Below are 17,197 nucleotides of genomic sequence, written 5' to 3'. Positions count from 1 at the left end.
GCAAACTTATCAGTTCTTTTGGTTTCTCCTACCATCTTTACGTCGATGATGCCCAGTTGTACCTTTCCACCCCTAATCTTTCACCAGAGCTAGAGCAGCAAGTGTCATCCTGTTTAACAGCTGTCTTCCACTGGATGCACCATCGGCGTCTGAAGCTCAATATGTCCAAGACTGAGCTTCTTGTTTTCCCTCCTAAGCCCACCCTTCACTATTCCTTTTCTATTTCCGTCAATAACATCTCGATCCAGCCGGTCCAGGAAGCCCGCAGTCTCGGTTTCATCTTTGACTCCTCTTTGTCATTTATCCCACAGATCCAGACTACAGCCAAAGTCTGTAGATTTTTTCTGTATAATATCGCCAAAATCCGTCCGTATCTCTCAGCTTCTACTGCAAAAACACTGGTCCATGCCCTAGTGGTCTCACGATTAGACTATTGTAACCTCCTCCTAGCAGGGCTTCCTCTCTCTCACCACCACCCATTAATTTCTGTTCAGCATTCAGCTGCACGCATTATTTCACTCGCTCGCCGTTATGATCATGTCTCCCCTCTGTTGTCTTCCCTTCACTGGCTTCCTCTTCCTTTCCGCATCAGGTACAAACTTTTGCTACTCACCTTTAAAGCCCTGCATGGGCTGGCCCCTCTTTATTTAACTGATCTTCTCTCTCTCCCTACATCCCTACTTGCACTCTCCACTCTGGTAGCCAAAGTCTCCTCTCTCAACCCAGGATCTTCTCTGCCCCGTCCCGGATCCGTCCCTTCTCTCTTGCTGCCCCTCATTCCTGGAACCTTCTTCCTCTGCATGCATGGCTCATCACTTCCCTAACCAGCTTTAAGGCTGAGCTGAAAACCATATTGTTTAGTGAAGCATTCTCAGGGAATTTATGATTGTTATCTGGCTGTCTGACAATATTTGATGTGATGTGATTTGTTTGATATTTGATGTTTTTAATCTGTTTTTTCCTTTCTATATGGTAATTTTATCTATTCCTCTTTTAATTGTTATTATCTTAGAATGTACGCCTTGGGCAGGCTTTTATTTACTCCTAATTTTACCGACTTTGTACAGCGCTGTGTATAATTACAGCGCTATAGAAATAAAGTTTAATAATAATAATAATAATAATAATAATAGATTTCTTGATCATGATTCCCCAGTTCCCGACTTAATTCCCACAACCCTATAAGGTAGGTTTGAGGGTGATTTGCCCCAGGTGGAATCCATTTCCTTTGGGGAATTTGTGGGTTTCCAACTGTTACTGGACTACAACTCCTATGAAACCTCACCATTGCCTGTGCTGGCTAGGGTTGATGGGAGTTGCATTCCAGCAAAACTGGGGGACATGAGTTTCCTACCCTTAGTACAGGTCATTGTAAACTAGATGGACCATTGGTGTGACTTGGTACAAAATAGCTTCCTATATTGCACCATCAGTGCCTTAACCCCCTCCATCTCTTGCCCATATTGGCTGATAAAGCCCTGAGTACTAGTGACAACTAGTGTGAAATTTTCTTTTCTGTGAAGGGAGAATAAACAAGTCCAACCCACTCTTGCTTTAAGGGGACAGTTCTTAGCCATGTATTGAAGACACATATAAGAACTTTCAATCAATCATATCTGGTCCTAAAACCCATCTTTTCTGAAGAAAATAGCAGAATGGTTAAGTGGTTAGAATGGTTCTCATATTAATTTATCCAGCATATGGCAAAATTTCATCCCAGATGAGTTTTAGGCATCAAGCAAAAACAAACACAAAAAAAAATTATTTCCAATAGCTTTGGGAATTAGATTGTTTCTCAGCTTACAGGCCCATGTTCCTCCTAAGTGTTCCTGTACCTCTGTTTCCATTGATTTTCCAATTTCATTTGTTTTTGTAGGTTGTTACAATATTGTTTGCAACTTGTATAGTGGTGTGAATTTTTCTAGGCCCCTGGTAGGTTTGGAATGGAAAAGAATGTAAACACTTTAAATTAGTGGTTTCCAAACTTTCCTCCTCCAGATGTTTTGGATCAGTTCCCAGAAACCCTGGCCTGCTTGAGCAGTAGTCAGGAACTGTGGGAGCTGAAGTCCAAAATATCTGGAGGACCAAAGTTGGAGGACCACTGCTTTAAATAAACAAGCAGAAGGCATGTGCATTCTCACCTTCTAGCAGGAGTGCTCCTGTTCAGTGTTCCAGCCATATTCTCCCTTAGGATGTCCGTTCCCTCCCTCTGCTTTTCCACACTTCTTTCCCGAAATTCACTTCATATGTCTTGAATGTACCCCCACTGTAGATCCTCAGTGGACTCCAATTTTGGTTCATTTGGGTTGGCACAGATTAATTGAAATTGCTATTAAAATGACTGAATCTATAACAGAATGCAATTTAAGATCTTTGAGTGAGTTTGACTTCCATAAGAGACGCCACATAGTCTTTCCAACTGGCAACCTTTTAACCAACGTGAAGAAGTGGCTTCTGTGACAGCAGAACTTGTAGCTGGTCTATGCTATGGTATAGGATAAGGTGCTGGCCCACCATTCTCCAGTTCTATCGTTGTGTGGCCCACCAGGAAAAATGTTGTAGTTACAAGCCAGAGTGAACTACTGTATAGCAATGATCCAAAAATTTTAATGTCCCTTCTCATTTCATTTTTAAAATGTTTCTACCTGGAAAGAGTGGAGCTATTGCCACCTTGAGGAGCAAACGAGTGTCGCATTTTTAGATCTTGGTTAAGGGGCTACTGGAGCTAGAATTGCTCTTGATGGTGTCTCTTCCTAGGGTGCATTTACACTGTAGAAATAAGCAGTTTGACACCACTTTAAGTGTTGTAGCTTTCTCCTATGTAATCCTGGGATTTGTGCTTTGATAACGTCTTTAGCCTTCACTGACAAAGAGTGATGATGCCTCAAAAAACTACAAATCCCAGGATTCTGTAAGATGGAGTCAAACTGCATTATTTCTACACACCCCTAGTCTGACTAGTTGAGGGCCAAAATATACTTTCTAAAAGGGCATGCATAACAATAAGTTGGAACAAAGAGACACTGATCACCAGCTGTTACTGGAGATGCCATGAAACAATAAAACAGTATCTTTTGGACATCTTCTGGCTCTGACCACATATTCATCTCCCTCTTCCTCAGCCTTGCAGCAATGGGTCAGAAGGACCAGAAGTTCATTTTCCTGCACTTGATCACCAGTGCTGTCTCTGTGGGTTGTATGATGGTGATGGGAACTGGATTCAGTGAATCCAATCTTCGTAACCATTCAGCTCAGCACAAGACAGTGAACCAGCAGGCACAGAAAAGGTTGTTAGCTTTGTGTGTTTACTTGCTTGGGCACTAATCCTTCCCATTATTCTGTCCAAAGAGGATGCGCAAGTCCACCTTCAGAGGGTGGGAAAAACCATTTGTCCAGTCCTTGCTCTCACTGTGTGGAGGCACCTGTTTCTTCCTATTGCTTGCCTTCTCTCTCTAGGTGAGAAATTTGGGAGGTTTTGGTTTGCTGGGCTCAGTCCCTACCACTAGGCCACACGGAAGGAAAGAACAGGTGACCCAGTGAGCAGACAAGCTCACAGTTCCTTCAACATCAATCCATTATGATTACAGCTGGACTTACAGTTAGGGACAGTGAGGCAGCTATCTCAGGTGCCACACAAGTTCAGGATATCATTATTTCATTATGTTACTATTCAAGCATTTTATTTATTTATTTAAATTACCAGGGATGGGGAGAGTTGCCTTTCAGAATCTGTGCCTCGTGGGTAAAAATAACTTGGCTGGCTCTGTATACTCTGCACTTCGATCTGAGTGGGCCTGAATACTAATCACTTATCTGCCTTAGGCAGCAAAAAATAATGGATTGGCTCTCAAGAGTGTCCCTGAGCTGCATCTGACAAACCAGCCTTCATGATGCTTCTTCTCAAAACGCTTCACACCTGTTCTTTTAGAAAAGAAAGTTTATTAGTCATGCTGCTCACCAGGATGCAGTCTTAGAAAAGGCACAATGCAGCTACTTGGCATATTCCCTGTCCCCAATGTCGGGCACATTCACTCTCCCCATGTGGCATGGCCTTACCGGCATAGTATAGCTGGTTCACTGGGATCTCTGTTTTTCTATAACATAAGATCTATAAGAAGAATAGAAAAAGTTGCAGGAAAAGTGTAGTGTGGTGGGGATATCCCCTTGCTTCCCATTCACTTGCACACTTCTTGGTCAAGTAAGAACACCCCTCCTATGCATGCACACATAGACACACATCTCCCTGCTGGACTGTGGGTAGCTCAGTTATGCCCTTCTGCTAGAACAGGCAGTAGTAGAGGAAGTACAAGGCATGGAATAGCCAAGACAGTATGATAGGATTCACTGCTAGAGGAGCTTGGAGGAATCCTGGTTGATTATTGTGGGAAGAGGACAGACCTAGGAAAGATCTTTCAGACTACAGCACCCAGCGGCCATGATGACTGGGAGATTCTTAGAGTTGTAGTCCATAAAAATAACTTTTCCAAATTCTGAAGGAGGGGAGTGTTCTGTTATATCATGCAGAGAAGGATAGCTGCATACATCCACTGCTAGGGAAGAAGGACTCTTTGGTATGCTTGGAGAAATTCACATAGGAATTAACCCAAGAATTGCATATAAAGAGGTAGCTGTATAAGTATGTGGGGGAGAGGGGTTGAGAATGCACTGATCCTTTCCCACAATGAAGCTGTGTTTTATCTATGAACCTCTACCCAATAGCTCCTTCAGATCCTTCTCTTCCTAGACAGCATGTTTAGCAAACACAACTAAAGAGGTCCAAGTGTTACCCTACTAGACAGCACAATTTTTTTGGCTATTCCAAGTAATCATAGCAGGCAAACAAGAACATAGAGGATGACCCAGAGGCTAGTGCTGTAGTGCTTAGGATCCAGCCCAGACAAGCGTCAAGACTGCAAATGGATTGGACAATAGTTTCGTCCTTTGTTCCTCCTTGATTAAATTTTATTACTTGTAGTCAAATGCTATCATAGCCCTCTCTGTCATGCCACTTGCTCTTTCTCTGCTTAATCCACAACAGTCCTCTGCACCACCTCCACTGTCCCTGTGAGCAATGCACACTGCAGCCATGAGAATCATGTTACAAGGAGGCTCACAAAAAGGTACAGCTAGCAGCACACATGGTATTGAGGGCACTCTACTTAGATGTCTCTTCTCCCTTCCCTCCAGGTACAGTTTGGCAGCTGTTGGTTTTTTGTGTGCACTTACATGGAGCCTATCAAGCACGACTGTATCCAAATGATCTCTTGGAAAATCTTGGGGGCTGCACCAACATTCACTCTTGCAGCATCACATGACATCACATCCTTTCCCAACACAACTATTTCCCAATTCTGTCCCTGCCCACCCCTCATTTCAGCAATGTAACTGAACCAAACCCTTCCTCCCTTGTTTCCATGTCTTTGCTTTTCCTTCTGTCTGTCCAATCTACTTTCTGGTCCCCAGGAAGAATTCTTGATACCAAGGAGAAACAGGTAAGAGGCAGCATTCTCCCTGGATATACGAATAGATTGCGTTGTTGATAGCACCGTCGGGTGAGGAATGGGGTGGGGATTTACCACAGCAAGCTAGCAAAGCAAGCGTTCAGTAGCAGGAATGGTGTCTGATGGATTACAATGAAGTCCCATGTTTGGTATGATGAAACAGAAATATACAAAAATGCACCTTGGCACTATATTGGGGAAGTGGGGCTGTAAGATTTATCTATAGATAGATATTGTATGTGTGCATGTATGTATGTGTGTGTGCATGCGCCCATGTGAGGCCAAAAAGAGGAAACGTGAAAGGTTACATGTTCAGCTCTTGACATTCTTCTTCTTCTGCTGCTGCTGCTGCTTCCTGCCTCACTCACTGTCGCTCTTGTCTGCCAGCACGGTGTCAGACTCTTCTGTGATCTGCAGGAGTGTGCTCATCTCAGGGCTCTCACCCCTCAGTAGATCGGCATTCTCTGTTTCATCCCCACCAACCTCTACCATCTCAGTAGCCTTCACTTCTACTTCACCTTCCCGGATCTTCTTGACATGGAAAGTGAAAGGTGGTACTTTGTAGACAGCTGTCTTGGAGCGTGCATAGACTACATGGTCTGGGGTGAAGGACTTCTTCAGCTTATCTCGAGAAGTCTTCATCTTCTCCCTGCGTTCAGTAGTGACAATCTTGGTGCCCAGCTTGTTCATTCTCTTCTCTAGGTTGTGCCGGGTCTTCTCCAGATTCTGTTTGGTCTTCTCCAGGTTCTCTCTGGTCTTCACCTTGGTCTTCTCTAAGTTCTCTCTAGTCTTCAGCTTGGTCTTTTCCATCTTCTCTTTGGAGAAGGCCTTTTTGAAGTCATCCACTCTTTTCATGCCACTCCTCTTGATGCGTTCTGCTCGTGACTCCTCAATAATCTCCTCTACCTCCACCTCTTCATCTGAGGAGAGTTCAATATGTTCCTCATCAGGGTGTTCTTCACCTGCTGGCACATCTTCACCTTCTCCTTCTTTCTCCATCTCTTTCAAAGACTTGCTAACGTGCAGCTTGGTCGGTAGCTTCACTTCATCCTGAAAGACACAAGGTTTAAATTGTGAGAGCCTTAAAACTATACCATTCCTTGGGGGTTGCAGCAGTTAACATCCAGCTAAGGAGCCTCAGTTAACAAGACAGATTAAAACTATAGTTTTTTGTGGGTTTTTCGGGCTGTGTGGCCATGTGTGGCAGACATTACGTGGCAGACACTAATCCTCTTTTGCATTAGCCTCCCACCTTGAGGCTTGCCATTGCTATGAGCAATATTTCAGAGCAAAACTACCTCTAAGTATTTCTTGCCTAAGAAAACCCTATGAAGTTTATGGAGTCCCTATAAATTGACAGGTGATTTGAAAGTACATGCGCGCATGCGCGCACACACACACCTGAAGATTTGTGTAAAATTAGGCTCCAAAGGCTTTAGTAAACAACCACATTTTGACTTGGTGCCGGAATTATAGCAAGATCGGCAACAACTGGGTCTCTGTGTATTTTTAGGATTTGTCACTAAGACAAAGAACAGGGTCTCCAGATTTTTTCTTTCAACATCTTTTGATCCGAATGACTGCCACCATTTCAAATACATGGCATATTAGTTCTACAGTGAAGGTGAAAGATTAAAGGTGAGCTTCTGGCATGTCAGGGTCCATGGATGTTCCCCATCACCAGACAGGGCTACTTCCAGTCCTTGGTGTGATGCTGGGGTCTATCGGCAATGCCAGATCTGGACCACCTGGAATTAGTGACTGCATTGGGAAACTACCTGCCATTTAAAACTTACCTAAATCCCCAGGGCACCCCACATAGCACGGAAAAATTTAAATGGTGGCTGGGAAAAATTTAAATGGTGGCTGGGGATTCCTCTAAGAGAAAGACTATTCTTATGGGACATTCTCCTCTTCAGAGAATATAGACCCCAAATATTCTCGAGGGCCTTTTAATGAGATTGTGTGAATAAATGCATACTTGTTCCGTATTTATTGTACACAGGTCCATGTGTCTGCTACCAGGGTTACATTTTTGTTTACAGGATATACCACATATTCCAAGCCCTTTAACACACTGTTTTGATGTTGGCAGTAGTATAATTACTCTTCTCTCAGGTATTCTTGCTGTTTTAATGCAGCATAGAATGTGTTTCAGGTAAGCCTCACTGGCAATTCCTGCTTATTATATTCAGGGAGGTTGACACAATTCCCACCTCTTCCATAAGGAACATTTTGGAAACGTATATTTAACTTCCTTCTCTCAGTATATATTATCTGGACAGGAGACCCACACCTTATACACCCCATAAAGCCAAACTGTATTGTGATCGCACTGTACCACAGGTTTAATTTCCATTTTCATTTTTCCAGATGTATAACAAAAGATAACACTTTCATAAGCCCCTAGCAGTCTGGCACGAATATAACTGAGTTGTGTAGTTGCCAATTTAAGATAATAAAGAAATGGGTTCAAAAAGCCTGCAAGGATAAGAGCAGTAAACCTGGTCTCCCTGAAAGGCTCTCCCACTCACCAGCCATCCCCTTCCCTATTACTATTGTGCCTGGGACTATAATGCAGTGGGTATAAAAACATCTGTGGCATGTGCATACAAAAATACTGAATGTCTAGGAGTGCCCCCTTGCGTATATACCTTGCTATGGCACTCACCCAAAACAAATCAAAGGAAAGTAGGATGTTATCAAGAATTTTTTCGGCAGGCCCTGAAAAACATCTCTGACTAGTGCTAGTGAGACAGCACATGTCTGGATGCAGCATCACCTGGCACACATCTGGCAGCGCTTCCCATTTCTTTTCACCTTACCAAAACCAACAAAGAATTTGTACAGTGACAGAAAATACTAGGAAATATATCACAGCAAACTGCAGTCCAGTGAAAAAGGGAGAGGATGAAACATGGAAATACAGATAGCGATTATTATGTTAATGCTTAGATGTACATGACACATTTATAGTGACAACTTACAAAAAAGGAACTAACCAATATCTCAGCACTGATAAATTCCATTAGCACCTGCCATGCCATAAAAACCATAATCATAATTCAAGTCAGAGATGATAGCCTTGAATTTCTTGATCAGTGTTAATTCATCAGCTTCATGATGGATTTTCCCTTTGAACCCCCCCCCTTTCCCTCCGGAGATCAATAATGGAGTATTTTGAAAAGCTGAAGTGTTTTCACACCTCTTTTTGATTGTGAATATTTTGATGTCATGGTTTTTTGCACAGAGACTGGCCTGCCTACCACTTTAGAATAGTTAGCTGCCAAGCAAGCAAACATGCTATCAGGTTAGAGAGCAGAGGCAGACAAAAGAGGCACAGTCATTCTATAGCCTTGCTGAAACCAGCTGTGTTTGGCTTTGCTTCAAATCAATCAGTTTTATTATTAGGCAACCAAATACTTGTCACAGCCAAATTAAAAATCAATAATAAGCAATCAAAACTCTATAATCAAAGTTAAGACTACAAGGTTTAAAAATTCCTTTTTAAAAAAGTGTCACCTAGCAGCAGTGGCTTAGCACTAATTAAAAACATTTAAAATGGTGCCCATTGCAAAAACTACAGCAAAAGTGTGCTGAGCAATGTATTGATATAGTTAACACATCACTGCACATGCAGAAACCATACATCTTTGGGAGACAGAAGTATGTGCAGATGTCCAGCAAAAAGTGAGTGAATGTGTCTCCACAATTCCAAACCAAAAACCTAGCAGGAAAGTAGAGTTTATTCAATCATCTGTGAGACAACAAGAGTCACTCTTGAAACTGCAGTTTTGGACACAAGCAACATTCAATCATGAAGGCTTGGAAGCTGGAACAAGTTCCCTAAAGCTCCCTCAGTTGTGTAGCCAGGGTTTTTGAGTGTTTATCACAAAACATTGTTATACTGTAATAGTGGCAGATAAATTATGCCTTTGCCTCAGCCTTATTGCACAGGATAAAACTGTTGTGTTGTAGAGGTCTTGGCAATTCAGGTGTTATCATGCTGGAAATAATTTGTTAATGACTTCCTTTCCTACAGTGGTTCCATAATGAATGTCTTATTCCACTTCACTGTGAGAATGATTGAATAGTGGGAATGGTGTGGATTGGGTTTGATTGTCCTCCCCTGTTTATAGCATACAGCAGTTTCCATCTACTTCTCAAGTCAGAATTCCCCAAGTAATTCTCTGCCAAGAAAGCTTCAGACTACTTTGATACTTGAGTGGGATGGACAAGACTTCTCAAGAGAATAGCTGTGTTTCCTGGCTTATTTTTTATACTCTAGACTCTTGGAAGCCTTTTCAGACTTTTTGTAATTTTTAAAAATATAAAAGGTTTGCTCTTTATAGTACAATAATAATGTGATCCCAAGCTGTTAACTTCTGGAAGTCACTTAAGACACCTTTACTGTACAGGGTTCCCCCCCTAAAGATCTTGCTTTGGCCTTTCTGCAATTAATCACATATCACAGCCTCAGGGTGGTAATAGTGTTATCAAACCATAATATTGTTATTACTGCTTAATTAAAACAAGTAAACAAAAGGAAACCAAACATGATGCAGGAGGTGGGTCAAACAAAGTGGTATGAACAGCATTGTCACTATTGATGAACTTACATTAGTAAAGTGCAAATGTGGTGGTGATAGTGTGGCAGATACAGCTATTTTCAGTTATTTTTCGAAGCATGAATGAAGTGCCTTTTGAACTACTCAAACAACCGACCAGTGTGATAAGCATTTTTATTCATATTACACAGCACTTTCCATTTATGCTTCTCAAATCAGCATTTCCAGAATCAAGGAAGCTAAAAGGCTGCATCAATTAGAAGTGCTGCACACAGATAATTATCTACATTCTTGAAGTGGAAAGGTGCATAGAACAGTACTGTGGTGAATGAAGAGTTAATATTTGTAGAAAGAACAATCAGCCTCTCCAATGTGGTGTGTGAAGAACTCTTTCTAGTTTGTTGCGGTTGAAGTGTCTGGTTGCACTAAGAAGCTCTGTGTCTTAATTTTGTGTTTTATTATCTTAAATTAAATACTGTAGCCAAAGTCAAGGATGAGCATAGTGTGAACCATGGGCCTCATGCATTCCCCAGGGCTGTTTTGTGACTTTTGTGTGCCCCAGGGGTATTTTTTTTCCTTTGCAAACAAGGGGTTTTTGTGGGTTTTTTTTTACAGCAGTATGACTTCTAGGGGTGTACAAGGCATTTATACATTTTGTGGTCCCCCAGGGGTGAAAACAAGTTTTTGCCTCAAAATGTCTCCTAGGGGCCTAGGATGATAATGACCCCATATCTGCTAGAGAGTTTGGGGGAGGGGGGGGTCTGTTTTTGTTAGTGTATGTGGGAGACGGGTGCAGTGAGTGGTGAGGACTTCAAAGTTCTAATGCAGCTCCGTAGCCTTCTATAGTTGCCTGCCTTGATACTACTGAATCATCTGACAACCATTAGTTCTTATGTTTTCTCGGTCTCTTTATGGGGGGGTCACATTTGTTGCCTCAACCACCATATATATGTGCTGCCACCCCTCAACTTGCCTCCAGCATAATGCAGCTGATCTGTGGCATTATTACAGTTGGTGTCACCCGGTGCAGTAACTCATGGTATCACCTCTCTCATTTGCTTCCCCCCTATACCACACCATGTAGAGAAATCAGATAAGAGCCAGCTGTCTGGTATGAACAGTTTAATTGATCCTGATGAACTAAACTGACATTGCTGGTCAACTCAATTGACACTGTGGCCAATACAACTGACAGTGTGGTCAAATCAATTGACAACAAACTAGGCAAGCCCATTCCTTTTTAAAGACAGACAAACCTAGGAAATGCAGGATAGCTGATTAATCATAGCATGGCTGGTTAACCATCTTGAGTCTCGACCTTTGGATCTGTGTACTTAGTAATAGTTAACTTGTTTTCTTCCTCAGAGGAAGACCCAGATTAACTAATTGGTAGAAGATTCTCCCAGTTTAAGCCAAAAGACAAACCCTTCTGTGTTTGCACAGATGTGTATGTCTGTCAGTACAAATGCACAGATGCATGGTATGTCTGTCAGCACAAATGGAAAAATCTCTCTACAACACTATACAGAATCCTGTATTTTTGTACTAATGTTACTCATAAATTGTAATTCCCGAATTTCACTGAACATAATGGTAACATAGTTTTTTGAGGCCATGTTCTAGAAGAGTTTGTTCCTGACGTTTTGCCAGCATCTGTGGTTGGCATCTTCAGAGAATGCTGGCATGGAAGTGAGTGGGGTGTGTGATATGTGACCCTGGGTTGGGAGGAGTGATTTCCATGTTAATCTGTGTATTGTTCTGTTGTTGAATGGCAAGGCCTCAGGGTGGGAGGATATGCAAAGAGGAATTCTGTCTGTTTAATTAGAGATCATATGGATGCCAGACATGAAAGGTTCGACGTCATAATGGTAACAGTTCTGACATAAACAACTAGTAAAATTTAAATTATGGCTTTAAATCACAATATCTTATGCACAGCTGAAATGCATTTACATATACATTCTCTGAAGATGCCAGCCACAGATGCTGGTGAAACGTCAGGAATAAACTCTTCTAGAACATGGCCACCCAGCCCAAAAAACCCACAAAAAACTATGGATGAAGCCTTCAACTTCACATTGTATTTACATATACATTGTTTCATGTGGTTGAAGTGAAAATTTGGTAAAATCTGATTTTAAAAAAACCTGAAAAAGAAATATTTAATTTTTTAAAATTTGGAGCCTTTTGTTTCTCCTCCCACTGAGACTCACCCTACTCACACCATCCTCAGTGTTTTAAAGGGATACACAGGCAAATGCCACAGCCCATTTCTGCCAAAAAGCAGATGTTTGAGGAGCAGGGGTCTCACCTGGTGCAGCCTGCAAACCCCCCCCCCCCACCACCATGATGCCATACTGTTTCAAGAGTCAGAACAAGGGTTTGCATTATGAGTACTCCATTAGAAAATAAATAAATAACATAAAAATCTTCACAAAGAACTGTATCCACAAGAAAGATTTTAACTTAGTTGCCTCTTTGTTTGATTTGCCAATTTTATATACTGAAGGAAAAAAGTTAAAGGTATTCCCTGTTGACAAAGTTGTCTAGTCGTGTCTGACCATAGCGGGCAGTGCTCATCTCCGTTACTAACCTGAAAAGCCAGCATTGTTAGAGGCTACTCTGTGATTGTGTGACCAGCATGATTGCACACAGTGCTGTTTACCTTCTCACCCAAGTGGTATCTATTTATCTACTTGGATTTGCATGCTTTTGAACTGCTAGGTTGGCAGAAACTGGGTCTAGTGACAGGAGCTCACCCCAACACCTGGGCTTTGAACCGCTAACCTTGCAATCAGCATATAGAAGTACTTTCAAAATAGCAAGAGTGATTCTAGACTGGGACTGGAAAGACCCAAGTTCCAATGCTCTGCTACTGAGCCATGAAAGTTATAGATGACCTTGTGATACTCAGCCTATGACAGGGTTACTGTGAGCATGAAGTGAGGATCAGGACCAACATGTATGCTACCTTGAACTCACTGGGGGAAAGGTAGGATAGAAAATAAACAAACAAATAAATAAATGCATAGCATGTGATAGCCTTATCTGCACTTTGAAGTGATACAGTCTGGACACTGGTACACATCTCAGTTCAGAACTAAGCCAAGTTCTTTTCCCTGGTAATTCAGTGCTTTGCTTTCCTCCTCCTCTACAGACCCCAGAGAAAAGGCCAGCAGTATGGCTGCGTGCGAAAGGAAAGCATGCAAGCAGGCATGTATGGGTGACGAGAGGGCAGATCTGAACCAGGATGAGATAGGTTTTCACCCAAGCAGCACATAGTGTGCATCCCCGCTTGGCATTCCAGGAACACGCTGGAAATAGCCACTGCCATACAGAACACTGGGATTGAAAGATAGGCAGATTTATGCCTCCTAGATTTGTACTACAGTATTTGAAAGGAGAGGCCTGAGGAAGGCATGGAATTAGTAGGGAAAGTCACAGCCAAAGACTGAGGGGAGCTAGAATGAGACACAGGAGAAAGAAGAATTACAAAGCATGAAAAGCTAGCTTGACCTAACGAAGTACCTTGCAATTTTTGGAAACTTGAACAATTTAAAGCACTTATCTGTGCCTCAAAAGCCCTCCGTATCTAGATTCTGTATTCACAGATTCAACCAACTATGGTTTGAAAATATTCACCGAACAAACAAACAAAACCCAAAAGCAAAAAATTCATCTTGGCTTGTTATATAAGTGGCACCATTTTACTATACCATTGTATTTAATGGGACTTGAGCATCCACAGATTTTGGTATCCATGGGGGGTCCTGGAACTTTGACAGATTTGTTCAGAGGGCATTTGGCACAGTATTATGTAACTGACATTAGGGAGCAGACAAAAAACAAAACAAAAACCCAAACCCTTCTTCAATTAAGTTTTTATATTCATTTAATCCATTACTACTTATCTTAATACTTTTAAATGCCATTTCAAAATTCAGGCCTTGTATAGACTGGTCTGTAAGGCCGGCTGGAGGGCGGAGTCGGGGGGGGGTCAAGTCCACATGATGTACGCCCCAACTCTGCCCCAGGACGTCATGTGCAGTGTCACAGTGCTCCTCCGGTGCTGTGTCCACACAACACAGCACTGAAGGAGCACCGTAAAGCTGCAGCACCATGATACATGCCGCCCTTTCCAGGGTGCAAAAAGGAGCCAATTTTTATGGCTCCTTTTTGCATGCTGGAAAGGTCAGATGGGGCCATGGCGTGCAGTTGCTGCAGCCCTGATCTAGCTGTAAAGGGGATGGCTGGAGGCTGCCCCTTCGGGGCTGTGTGCAGAACCCTGCAGTAATTTAACAAATGAAATAATGACTCAAACAACAAGTTAATGTTAATTTAATTTTCTTAATGTTTCAGTGTTGGCAAATCAACTTTTCTGAGGATTTAACACCAGTGCTTACATGCTCTGCAGTTGTGACAGGAGAATCAGCTTGTGGGGGTTGTTGCATTTAACACACTGCAGTGTGGCTGGTCTGCCACCAAGAGGGGCAAGAAACTGCTTTTCAAGCATTTGGAGTCTGGGTTGTTATACAAAGCAAAGACCCTCATTCACAAGTGCCACTTTGAGAGATTTATGTTGCAATGTGTGAATGCAGCCAATTTAAATTAGACAGTGAAACTGAGCCAATTAAAAAGTTTGTTCATCCTAGTCAATGCTAGCTTCACATTCAAACTACAGATTCAGTGCAGGAAATGCAAGAGGGACTTCTAAACAGATGTATAAAAGCATCCCTAAGAAGTGTACTGAACTAAAATGTGGTCAGTGTGCTGAGTTTGGATGCGAGAAACATCATCAGGGGACAAATCCTACTTCAGCTGTGAAGCTTGCTGGGTTGTCCTGGGCAAATCAATTTTATATGAGTTAATCTTATAATATTCTTGTAAAGACAAAACACTACATTGAGCTCCAGAGAGGAAAGCCAGGATACAGACATGATGCATAAGGGGTCACAAGTTGTGGTGTAGCACCAGTATAGCAAAATACCAAAGGTGTTGCACTGGTGTGTCAACTCCAGGCAACGCAAGAGTGCTGGTGCACATACGCCATACACTGAGGTGGGCAAATTGCTCTTCAGACTACCCATTTCTGGACCAAAAAATTGGTGAATTGCTTTTCTGGAATCCTCCACAAGCAACAATTTACCTTTAAAATACAGTACAATGCAAGGGCTCCCTACACAGTTTAACATCTAACAATTTTTTTCAGAACTAGAAATAGACTTCTAACCACAGTTGCCTACCTCTGCCACACACACTCCTATAGGAGTCAGAATGGGCAAAAAGAAAGAGGCTGGGAGAAGTCTGGTTTTTTCATAGCTCAAAAATGAAACAGGTGCTAAAGTGATGTTCTCCCCCAATATACTACTACATTTTATTTTTATTTTCCGCAGAGTAATGGTAGATGTAAGCTGTGACTACAGTGACACATGCTTTGATTACAACCTGTTTGGGTTTCTGCTCAGCCATGGAAACCCACAGATGAGGGCAGGAAAGAAGGTCTTCTCAGTGGTTGCCCCAAGGCTGTGGAATTTTGTTCCATGGGAAGCTAAACTGGTGTTTCATGCCTTTCACTGGCAGGCACTGGCAGAGCTTCTTACTTAAATAAACATTTGATGATTAATTGGTTGCAGAAGGGTCTTTTTTACAGGGGAGGTCTGACATTTTTAACTTATGTTTAAAACTGATTTGATCCCTTTTAAATTAATTGTGCTTTTATGAAATAGTTTGCTTAATTCTATTTTAACTTTTTTTAGTTTTATCTTATTACATGTTAGGATGTGGTGGCTTAGTGGTTAAGATACCAATTTTGATCTGAAGATTGGAAGGTTGACAGTTCGAGGCCCAAGTGGTGCATGATGGAGGGAGCTCCTATCACTAGTCCCAGTTTCTGCCAACCTAGCAGATCGAAAGCATGCAAACGCAAGTAGATAAACAGTGGGAAGCTAACAGCGTTCTGTACTGTCATGCTGGCCACATGACCACTGGAGTAGTGCTCTAACAACACTGGCTCTTCGGCTTAGTGATGGAGATGAGCACCGCCCCCTACAGTCAGTTACAACTAGACATTCATGTCAAGGGACTACTTTTATCTATCTTATTTTAACCTTGTTGTAAGCCAATTTGGGTCCCATGTGTCAGTTGAAAGGTGGGACATAAATCTCCTGTTGCATTATAGTCAATGAAAGCCATAAGGATTTTGATTTTTTGAACTGATATTCAATCTAGACTCAAGTGCAATTGTACTTTTTGAATCAGGTTATATTTGGGTCTTGTGGCACTTAAGGCTTTAGCAAATCTTCAGGTGAGTGAAAAGCCAACGTTGAGGGTCAGCCACTAAGGATGTCTCTCCATACATCTTGCTGTCTTGATTTGATGCCTTGATAAAATACTTTTAAAATCTATTCTTGGACAGATGGAAATATTGTGGGGCACCATATGATACCGTAGTTTCACTGCTTGCATGTAAACTCTCTGCACATTCTCAGAGGAAGCCATCTAGAAACATCATTGTTTATTCTTGCAACACAAAACAAAAACAAAACACAACATCGTACAGTATCCTGTTTTGGGCCCAGTTTCAGTCATCAGTGCTGTTACTGCTTAGAATGAATTCCATCTTATAACAATAAAGGCATAACCAGGTAATATAGTGGGTTTCGCCATCCACAGATTTGAGCATCCGTGGACAGCAAGCCCCATTGTTCTCAATGGCAGTGTGTGAACATGGCCACTGGAACAATGAGATTTGAGGTCTCACATTTCTTCTTATCCACAGGTTGGGGGGGGGGTGTCCCAGAACAGACCCCATATGTATACACAGGGCCAACTGTACAGTGGTATACTAACAAAAGGGCAAATGCAACTTTCTTTTAATCACTCCATATGGCTACTTCATATAGTTTACATGGTGAATGGCCTCACTTTTTAGACGTGTTTTGTACTACAGGCTAGCCCAAACCAATAGCAGTCTTTAAAATGAAACCAAAAGTGAACTACAAGTGTACCTTGGTTAATGAAGTAGGTGTGTTCCTGGGCAATATGTCTTTAACAGAAAATTTGGTACCAGAGGCAGAAATAACATGGAAAGAAGAGGAATAGTTTGCTACACCATAAACAAGAAGAGTA

The 17,197-nt window shown here is 42.0% G+C and overlaps 1 protein-coding gene across 2 annotated transcripts in view; it reads right to left on the bottom strand.

Moving 5' to 3' along the window:
• Window positions 1–3,922: 3,922 nt before the first annotated feature.
• The window catches only part of CAVIN1 (caveolae associated protein 1), a 50,982-nt gene continuing 37,707 nt past the window's right edge, over window positions 3,923–17,197 (bottom strand). For both annotated transcript variants that reach the window (XM_042474081.1, XM_042474080.1), the window contains one exon: window positions 3,923–6,551. In XM_042474081.1, the coding sequence (XP_042330015.1) occupies window positions 5,862–6,551 (690 nt within the window). In that variant the 3' untranslated portion in view covers window positions 3,923–5,861. The remainder of the gene's footprint in view (window positions 6,552–17,197) is intronic.

This window comes from Sceloporus undulatus, chromosome 6, assembly GCF_019175285.1.
Source record: "Sceloporus undulatus isolate JIND9_A2432 ecotype Alabama chromosome 6, SceUnd_v1.1, whole genome shotgun sequence".
NCBI lineage: Eukaryota > Metazoa > Chordata > Lepidosauria > Squamata > Phrynosomatidae > Sceloporus > Sceloporus undulatus.
Note: the sequence above shows the minus strand (reverse complement) of the source record. Positions and strands in the feature narration are given on the sequence as shown.